Source organism: Prionailurus bengalensis, chromosome A1 (assembly GCF_016509475.1).
Source record: "Prionailurus bengalensis isolate Pbe53 chromosome A1, Fcat_Pben_1.1_paternal_pri, whole genome shotgun sequence".
NCBI classification, from domain to species: Eukaryota; Metazoa; Chordata; class Mammalia; order Carnivora; family Felidae; genus Prionailurus; species Prionailurus bengalensis.
In genome coordinates this window covers 51,303,005-51,313,555 of record NC_057343.1, presented here as the reverse complement: position 1 = coordinate 51,313,555, position 10,551 = coordinate 51,303,005, and the positions used below count along the sequence as shown (strand labels likewise).

The window sequence follows — 10,551 nt, the reverse complement described above, 5'->3', positions numbered from 1 at the left end:
ACTGCCTGGAACATAGTAGTAGCCATTTGATATTGGTGGAATAAGCGAGTGAGCAACAGATACTTATGGAACGCCTATTGTACACCATGACTGTTCTAGGCACTGGGGATGTAGCAATGAATCAAGCAGACAAGTTCCCTGAGCTCTTGGAGTTTACATTCCAACGCAGGGAAATAGAGAACAAAGTAGAGAAGGGGAAGCAGCTTGGGTGGGGCTGTGCTATATTAAATAAAGTGGTCAAGGTCACCAGAAGAAGGTGAGGAAGATAAGGGGGAGGGGGGGTTAGTATTTTAGCAAAGGGAAAAAGGGGATAGGAAGTGCAAAGGTTTGGAGAAAACAGTAGTGGGGGCTAAGGTAGCTCAAGCCGGCAAGCTCCTGGGTAAGTGGCAGCAGATAGGTGGAGGGGCGCAGGTGGGGCAGCTCCAATCCTGTAGAGTCTTGTGAAGTCTTGTGAATAAAAGGAGTTTGGTTTTTACTCTTTTGTGAAATGGGAAGCCATGGGAGGCTTTGAGCAGAGCGACGTGATTTGACTTAGGTTATAATAGGATCCGTCTCTTTGTTGGGGTGATAAAAGATTGGAGGGGGCAAAGGTGGATGCAGTTAGAAGACCGATGCAATAATCCAGTAAGAGATGATGGGTGGCTTGGTCCAGGGTGGTGGCAGGGAGGTGGTGAAGCATGTTAATTGTCGGGAAGTATTTTGAAGGCAGAACTGAAAGGATTTGCTGGTACCATGAGCAAAGTAATGATATAAAACTACATACGGCAAGAAGGCTTTTCTTGGATTTATAGAAAAGAGAGTGGTTTTGTCAGGTTTGTGACACTGATATACCAAATAGTAGCATCACTGCCTAGAAATTCAGCATTGCAAAACTGGGAACTTTTGTGTCATTTATTATTTCTCCCAAAGAACAAACAGACAAAAAGAGTGGTCAAATATATTCAGTATCAAAATCTGTACTTGCAATTAAGTGAGCTGGTCTGGGGCTTGATCATATTTCAGCGTTCTGACATGAATGAGATAATTGTTCAGCAGACATAAACATTCCAAAGTAAAAATGACATTTATCCTTGAGGAGACTGTGAAGCTCATTGGGCAGTTACACAGAAGTGTAATACATTGTCAAGAACAAAGGTCTCTGCTGATTTACCCTGTTTGAGGATCTGTTCTTCAAACTGATCTGACTACTGCTCAGACTTCTGCCTCTGCCTAGTGGGCTACAAAGAAAGCACTTTGGATCTTACTTCACTTTGCATTCTGCAAGGTATGGCCCAGGCAAAACAAATATTCATTGACGTGGTGGTTTCTTTTTGACTTTTGAAAGACAGAGAGCATGAGCAGGGGAGGTGCAAGAGGGGGAGAGGATCCCAAGTGGGCCCTGGCGGACAGCAGAGAGCCTGATGGGGGCTCGAACTCACACACGGTGAGATCATGACCTGAGCTTAAGTTCCACGCTCAACTGACTGAGCCATACAGGCGCCCCACGTGGTGATTTCTTAACCTTCTTCACCACCCTCTCTTTATTTACCGAAGCCAGGATCAGATAATCACTCACAAATGTGAAATTTCAGCATGTATTGGTCTTTGTTAGAGGGGCACGTGGAGGGTGTAATCCAGAGAGCTCACGCTGGCCTGGGAAGCCACAGAAGGCTTGGGGATGGTAGTGGAGAAGTTTTCTGGGCTGCATGGTGCCAGATGAATGCAATATGAAGGGAGGAATTACAGCACCACGTGGGGCCTAGGAGGGCTTTCAAAAGTACAAAGGCGCTGAGACAGAGCGGAACCTGGAGAGAACAGCCTGGGATGACCAAGGTGCGCGGGAGACCACAGAGACCTGGACTTTTGGGAGCATAAACACGCAGCAGCTGAAAGGTGGCTTTTCCAAATTATTGTTTTATAGCGCGTTCACCTAACGTTGAAAGGGAGGCGGGGCGGTTACTTCGGCCTCACCGTATCGCTGGCAGCTTGGCCTCAAAGGCGGTATGCGAGGAGGCCGCGTCCTCCACGTTCATGGGAACGCGCCACGAAGTCACTCTTTTAGTGCATCCAAGTTCTCCGTCGCCACTGCAGCACATTTCCTCCTACTTTCAGGTCTCTCAACCAGTGAGTTTGCCTCTTCACCCATAAAAGAAACTATCGGTGACAAGTTCTATGGCCGGATACTGAGGTTTTTTTCGGTTTCTCGGCCTTTTTCGTGGCTACTAGTTAAGGTCAACAGCATCTGGCCGCCTCCGAACTGGGGAGTCCTCTTGGACCCTCCAGGTGTTTTGTATGTCTTGCGAACTTTCAGCAACACGACGACCAACTAGGGCAGCGCCACAGCTCGTGTTCAAAGCGGCCAGTTCTGGAGGCGGCCACGCACTTCTACTGCCCGGCCGGGGGAAGCCGAAAAGTTTACGTCCTCCTCCCAGACGGGGTTAGAAGGGGAGAGGGCGCCATGACTGCCCCTCCAAAGGAGGCTGGTCTTCCGAAGCGGCCCGTCCCGGCTCTGTCCGCTTTGGAGGGGGAAGAAAGTTGGGCGGGAGCGGGGCGGGGTTCGAGCGCGCGCCTGGCGAGGTGGAAGGGGGGCGAGAGGTGTAGTCGGGTCGTCCCCGACGCGCGCGAGCCGGGGTGGAGCCAGCAGCCGGGCGCGGCGTCAGCGTTTAGGATGCAAATCGATTCCCCACTCCGCCGTCCCCCTCCACCCTCTCCCGCCCGGGGAGCAAGGCTCCGCCGCTCCGCAGCCGCCCACGCCTCCTGCGCGCCGCGGCGCTTGAGCGGGCGGCTCTACTTAAGCCGCGCGCCGGCCGAGACCCGGCACTCGCCTGGAGCGCGCGGGTGAGGCGGGCGGAGCGCACCGCGGCTCTCGGGGGCGCAGAGCAGCGCGCTCGCACCGCTCGGCTCCGTGCGGTTCACGGCGGCGGCGGCGTCTGGGGCGCAGGGCTGAGCCAGCGTCCGGGAAAGGCGATTGCAGCTTCTGCGCGCGGCCCCGCTCCCTGCCACAACCCCAGACCAGTCACCTCTTCGCCATGGCTCTGGCGGACAGCACACGTGGATTACCCAACGGGGGCGGCGGCGGGGGTGGCAGCGGCTCCTCGTCGTCCTCGGCGGAGCCGCCGCTCTTCCCCGATATCGTGGAGCTGAACGTGGGGGGCCAGGTGTATGTGACCCGGCGCTGCACCGTGGTGTCGGTGCCCGACTCGCTGCTCTGGCGCATGTTCACGCAGCAGCAGCCGCAGGAGCTGGCCCGGGACAGCAAAGGCCGCTTCTTTCTGGACCGAGACGGCTTCCTCTTCCGCTACATCCTGGATTACCTGCGGGACTTGCAGCTAGTGCTGCCCGACTACTTCCCCGAGCGCAGCCGGCTGCAGCGCGAGGCCGAGTACTTCGAGCTGCCCGAGCTCGTGCGCCGCCTCGGGGCGCCTCAGCAGCCTGGCCCCGGGCCGCCGCCGCCGCACTCGCGGCGCGGGGTGCAGAAGGAGGGCTCGCTGGGCGACGAGCTGCTGCCGCTCGGCTACGCGGAGCCTGAGCAGCAGGAGGGCTCATCGGCCGGGGCGCCGTCGCCCACTCTGGAGCTGGCTAGCCGCAGTCCGTCCGGGGGTGCGGCGGGCCCGCTGCTCACGCCGTCCCAGTCGTTGGACGGCAGCCGGCGCTCCGGCTACATCACCATCGGCTACCGCGGCTCCTACACTATCGGGCGCGATGCGCAGGCGGACGCCAAGTTCCGGCGAGTGGCACGCATCACCGTGTGCGGCAAGACGTCGCTGGCCAAGGAGGTGTTCGGCGACACCCTGAACGAGAGCCGGGACCCGGACCGTCCTCCCGAGCGCTACACCTCGCGCTATTACCTCAAGTTCAACTTCCTAGAGCAGGCCTTCGACAAGCTGTCCGAGTCGGGCTTCCACATGGTGGCGTGCAGTTCCACGGGCACCTGCGCCTTCGCCAGTAGCACCGACCAGAGCGAGGACAAGATCTGGACCAGCTACACGGAGTACGTCTTCTGCAGGGAGTGAGCTCCCCAGATCCCCTCGCGACTTCAGCGCGCCCATCCCCCCTCCTTCCTGCCGAGGAGAGGATTCTCGATCTCCCCTCCTACCCCATGCCCTCCCGTTCCCCTGTCTCCCGCCTTTAGTAGCTGGGCCAGACCGACTCACCCCCTACTTGAGAACCTGCAGCCGCAAATCCTGTCGGCTTCTTCGTCTTTTTTGGACCCCGCTAACCGAGAGAGAGCCCAGGTGTACCCCCTCCAGTGCTTCCTCTGCCCCCTGACTCAAACCACCCCTCCCCTGGATTGTCCTTCAGTCTGCAACTAGTGGGACAGTGTGGCCACAACGTCACCAAGTACCTGGTGATGATCGAATTGTTCAGAACCTGATTGGACTCTGTCCAGTGTGTAGAAGATTCCTTGAAATCCCAAGCCCCTTTGACCCATTCGCGGTTTAAGAGATCAGATTGATAACATTGGGACTAGTTAGTGTTTTAAAAGGTCATTATGTATAGCCTTTTAGACCTTCTTTAAAGGTAGAGTTTTAGAGGGCTGGGTGGAAGACTCCGGACCTGGAATGAGGATCCCTTGGAGGCGGTTCAGTGACAACAAATGAGTAAAGTTTTGAGAAGTTCTATGTGACGTAGGAAAAGAATCTAGTGCTGGCACAATGAAGGACTGTATCTTTTCCGTGCACAATGAAAGGTCTTTGCCTGTGGCTTAAACTTGTAGAAAGTTACCCTCCTGCCTGAGGAGGCATCCTTTCTCCTTGGCTCACCGCCGGAAGCCCTCAGTTCGACTGGTTGACATGGCCGCCGTTATCGGCAAGAGGGAGAAAGCGTGTTGACGCTGACAAGGGCGAGACAGCCCAGGTCGCCGAGCACTGTGCGAAGTCACCTGGCAGTGACTGTAAACGGAGCTGGGTAGTAATGCACGCCGTGGGTGTTAGGAGAGCCCGTATTCTTGCAGTGAATGGCAGTAGGACCTTAGCTCTTAAGACTTGGGGGGAGGGATGGGGAGGGAGGAAGGAGGGGTGAAGGGGTGGGAAGGGAGGAGCAGACATACTCACTTATTATTTGAAAGTTGGAAGTTTGTGCCATCCGTTTGAGTACACGTATATTTAAGAAGTAGTACACAAAAACGTGCAAAGCATTTTGTGAAGATTAATAACAGATCTACTCTTATCTGGCAGTTTATTGAACTGTTTTGAGTCCTAAACTTAGAAGTTATTGATACTTATATAACCTAACCAAAGAGTTACCCAGTAGTTTTTGAACTTTAGGTTTTTTTGAACTTTATTTTCTTGTTGGCTATAAATCTTGATTTTAAAATCTATTAATGAGCAAACTAAGTTTGATTTTGGTTACTTAAACTTAAGATCTCTTCTTAAAAATTCTTATTTTCTTCAAGCCTAGCCAGTGATGACTCCTGGGCAAACTGAGAACCTGAAAATGCCACTTCTCACCTACAGATTGTTTGATATTAAGGTGGAATCTTTTTGAGTGCCAGCTGCAGAGAAAAAGAAGCACCAAGGGCTGCCCATCTGTAGATAGCTATACAATGAAATGTTTTTAAACGGAGAAAAAAAGTAATCACAAGTGGGTTGAGCAATAAAATAGTGTTTTAGGTAAATGCAAGAGAAACAGAAGGAGACCCGGTTGCCTTATACCTTTACTCTAATGAGGAATAAATTCCCACTGCTTATCCTGTCTACACCATAGGTGAAGGGAAGTGAATCCTTGTCTTTCATGCTGTGAGGCTCCTTTGGATATTCTGTGATGACGGAGAAGCCTTTTCCTTTTCATTTGTTTTAGCAGTTTTCTCTAAAGTGTTTTTTTAAAGATTTTGTAAGAGTCGTTTTCAGTGTTCAAATTAGTGCTATTTTTTCTTCTTTTTAAAAATGAATCTTGTACTGTATCTTACTACGTCCATAATAGATATTAAGAATTGGAACAGTTTTTTTCTTAGACTCATGTGATCCAATCTTTATATACCATATATAAACATTTTACACAAATCATTTAGTTTTTTAATTCATTTACTAATGCTAAAAAATTTCCTATATTTACCCCCAGTAATGTGCATCAGATGGTGTATATACTAAAGCAACATGCTTTAATGAATTTCTTATATTCTTATCTATGGGGACATTGGGTCCAGGAAAAAATACTTATAAAACTGAGTTTACTCCATACTGTTTTTGCTTGGATATTAGTTATGTACCAATAGTATGTTAACTGTCCTCTTAAAATCAAGGTACCTGTATTTTTAACGCACAAATTCTTTTTTTTAACTGGTAAAGAGAAAGATTTGAAGTCTTTACATTGGTGTTACAATTTTAGAAAGGTAAAGTTAGTTTTATTTACAAATCTCATAAATTGTAAGGGAAATGGAAGCAGAAATCCAGGAAGTTGTGTTTGCTTAAATGTTGGGTGTGTTCTCAGATTGGTAATGCAACAGAACTTATCTGTTCACATCCTGAAATGATTTAGTAAGGTCGCTTTCTGGACAAAAGAGTGTCACAGAGATTTCTCCACCCTATATGGTGTTCTCTTAGATTGTACAACAAAAAACACGTAACTGAGGACATCTTAGGACAGATCAAAACCACTGACAGATGGCAAGACTCTAACAGTCTGATTTTCCTTGTTAAATCTGCACAACTCCGGGAGTCACAGGCAAGTACTAAAGTTTTGTTTGTGCCCCTTAAGTCTTATGAATTGTATCTGATAAAACTTTGAGTTGAACGATTTCACTTTTTGCACATACAAATCTTACTTTCCCCACACACTCTGGCTGCCCTGCGATGCTCACCCTGCCCTTTTCATTGTTTGAAAGACTGGGAATTCTAAATGGTTAGACACCATAAACTGACTTCTTTTTCTAGGGATGACTGTGCTCTCTAAAGTTGGCAGTTGAAAAATGACAATATTCTACTTTTAGCCCAAAGTAAAGGCTGGGTAGGAAATCCTTCTACACTGGGTAGGTCATAATAACTGTGGCAAGATGACTTCTCATGGGCATTTTTGGTTTCCTTCTTCTCCATGTCCTGTGGGCCACTGAAGGACCCTTAGTGGTCTATAAAGTGGACTGGAGGTTTGGTTGTTACCTCTAAGCTTGGATGGGATATCGAGGGTCCATTCGAGTAAGCCCTCCAAAGACAACATTCACATAACCTGAGAGAATGTCATAAATTATTTAGATAATGATGACTTCATTAACCTGCCTCAGTGTAGCATGCATTTACATATGTCATAGCTTTAATTACCATTTGGTTCACAAGTGAGTGACATGAGATTTAACAACAAATTTAATTAAAAAAAGAATTGTTGACAGTGGTAGTTAAAAAAAAACAGGTACCACGTTCAATGCTTTTGCACCAGATGTTTAAGAAGTTGTCTATTTTTAATACATGTAGACCATGAACCATATTCAGACCATATTCAGTCCAATTTTTCAAACTGTAGGTTGTGGACAATATTCCTTGAAGATGTGAGACCTAGAAATTTTTTTCCTTTTCATTATTGTTTTTATTTTTGTGTTTCTTCTTCTTTTTCTTTTTTTTTTTTGCATTGATAGAAAACTGATAATTTGTAATACTAGCCAAAACTGTCTTCTCTTTCAAACCAGATCCATATATGGGGCCTGTTGCTTCTCTGAGGAAACGTATAATCTGAATTCTCAGACAAAATGGGCGACTGGCAATGCTCATAACATATTCCAATTTTTATTGGAATTTTCCATGGAATGTTATTACATTGAAGCCATGTAAGGTGAAGCTTTGATAATTTTTTACTTTTTAAATTATGGTAAGTTCTAATCTAATATTCAAAACATTTTTGTACTCCACATGAAACATGCTAAAGTATAGTGCAAGTATTTAGAAAAGCATTGACTGGAGGGGTTGAATTCTGTAAGAATTTCTTTTATAGTCTCAATCATAAGTACTCAACTCAAATTTCTAAAATAATAAACTGAATATTTTTTATTGTAAACCTAGCAGAGTAAATCCTTTGGTATTTTTTTGTTTGTTTTTTCCTTACTATAACCCATTTAAAAACTGAATTAGTTTTCTTAGATGACTTAAGTCTGTCTCTTGAGAATAAATAAAATACTCTTGTGTATTCAGTGGCTATAGTACCTGAAATTGGGTTTCTTAGAGCCAGAAACAAGTTATATTCAAATTAACTTTTCTTTTTATAATTTTGGATAACAAAAATCTAAAAGTATTGATGTTTGAAGATTTAGAATCTCTACTGGGGCCCTTGAAACTTAGATGGAAAAAAATCCAAGCAGAAAAACTACATTAGACTATAATCTTATGTGGTAGAAAGATAAATAGCTGACCAAGAATTCGTGTCACCTGATACATTTTGTGGGGGTTTTTTTCCCCACAATTTTTTTTTGTATTTTAAATGTGTTTTGAAGTATGTGAACATTAATTGTAAACTGTTATACAACTGTCTTTGTGACTATAGGCAGGTGAATTTTGCTATTACTATTGAATACAAAGGATGACAGTTCATTTATGACCACTCAAACATCATTCGTGACATTTAATGACAAAAGTTTAAGATGTCCATTGTGGATGTTAATTGTGAAGACATAAATTGTATGTTACTAAATTTTTCCACACATGAAAAACTTGTATCTGCTGAACAGTATAAGATTCCCACAGAGCTCTCTGGGATTATGCACTTGTTGAAAACATTATATGCTAAGTGATATATACCATTGAGCCATTTTCTCAAAATAGAAGGAGAAAGGGAAAAAAAATCATAACAATTATCAGACTTTTCTAATGAAACAGAAAGCAAAAAAAAAAAAAAAATCCCTCTCTGTTTTAAAAAAGACATTTCAGATATGCCCAAACTTTTTAAGTGAGAGTTTCTTCAACTGTCTAAACACCCCAGAGATTCTTGTTCTCCCTGTTCACAACCAGTTGTATAATAGACATACTCGATAACTGTTTTCCTCCCTGTGTGTGAAGTAATGAATCATTGATTATGTGACTTGTTATGTATTCTATTAAACACTAAAGAATAAAACATTCACTCCTTTAATTATTCCTTTTGGCTTCTGGGTATGGATTGGCTTGAACACTGGTCTGATCTCATTTAAGGGGTTCTCTGAGTACTGGGAATGCTTCCCAAGTTGGTGTAGGGCTGGTGATGAGCATTATGCCATCAGAAGAACTTCTCACTGTGGAATTGGCCAGTTCGGCCAGGAGCTACCAGGCTCTTTCTCCAGAGTTTATTGTCAAGAATGCCTATTGTGAAGGTGGTTTGGTACTCGATTTGGAGGAAAAGTCCTTCACGTTTGCTTTGATCTCAGTCTTAGCAGCATATGCAAATTGTTTTGAATGTGGGGAATGTAGGTAGAGATGACCTTTTAAAGTTTGTAGGGAAAAATGAAGCTTTGAGATACGCCTGAATTAAAAGTATTATTCATGAAGATGAAACTAAAGGATGTTGGGAGAAGATCTGCATTTTTATTATAGGGTCTCTTTCCAGAATCCCCTCCATCGTTGGTGTCCCTCCTCTGGAAGGAGAGCACAGCGCCTTCCAGACTGAGAAATCACCCACGCTGAAGGAGGTGATGCCAGCCTGCTCTGGGCTGTGGCACCGGAAGCCAGAAGTGGTGTGTCTTGAGCGAGCCGGGCTTTGCCCTTCCTCTCTGCTTTTGCTTGTGCTTCCTCCAGATAGCTTTTGTTCTGAAAGTGTGTATTTATACATATACAATTTGTTTTTTGAAAAGTTTATGAGAAAAATCTAAACAATGCAATTTTCATATGAAAGAACACGTAACTCTCCCTCCTCCAGTAACACTTGTTTCTCCCCCCTGGGAAACCACTGGTGTGTCTTTACAGAGACATTCTGTGCATATATAAATATACATATATTCCTCCCCTTTCTCCATTCAGTAGGAATTAATACCTGTCCTGTGCCCTCCTTTCTTCTTTTAACCACACATTCTGGAACTCCTGCAGTGCATGAGTGAACATGTAGCAACGATTTACCTCACTTTATTTGATGGCTATGTGATATTGTGCACGATGGGTCATTGTCTAGATGTGCACTCATTTATTTTACCCGTCCTTTCTTGATGGGCATTTAGGTTTTCAGGGCTTTTTTTGTTTCTGTTCCAAAGAGTGCTGTATTTGAGTGTCTTTTCGCATCTACGCAAACATATCAGTCTGTTTTGTATGAGGTGATACCAAGAGACAAATCTCCCACAAGTACTGTTTTCTTCTGTAGTGGCTACGGAAATAGTAGGGCTCACTGGAAACTCTCAAGGGAATGGGGATGATGATAGATGAAGTAGCTCTAGAATCCTTAGATACACACGTATAAAGTTTTATGTGGCTTTCATATTCAGGACAAGCCTCTTCTCCCCCAATTTTTTTCTATATCCTTACTCCATTTTGTTCTGGGTTGTTTTTTGTTTTCTCCCCCAATGAATATGGCTGACACTTGGGTTTTAGGAACATAGTATAGAAAGAGGAGCTATAATGTATTCTTTAGGGGGAAGTTGAAAAAGGATAGGAAGCTATAGAATAAATACGAAGTGTGTTCCTGGAATATCAG

The 10,551-nt window shown here is 45.4% G+C and overlaps 1 protein-coding gene across 1 annotated transcript; it reads left to right on the top strand.

Moving 5' to 3' along the window:
• The first annotated feature begins 2,730 nt into the window (after positions 1-2,730).
• On the top strand, positions 2,731-9,027 carry KCTD12 (potassium channel tetramerization domain containing 12). The gene has a single exon (XM_043580804.1). The coding sequence runs from the start codon at positions 3,009-3,011 to the stop codon at positions 3,990-3,992; it is 984 nt and encodes a 327-aa protein (XP_043436739.1). The 5' UTR covers positions 2,731-3,008; the 3' UTR covers positions 3,993-9,027.
• The last annotated feature ends 1,524 nt before the right edge of the window (positions 9,028-10,551 follow it).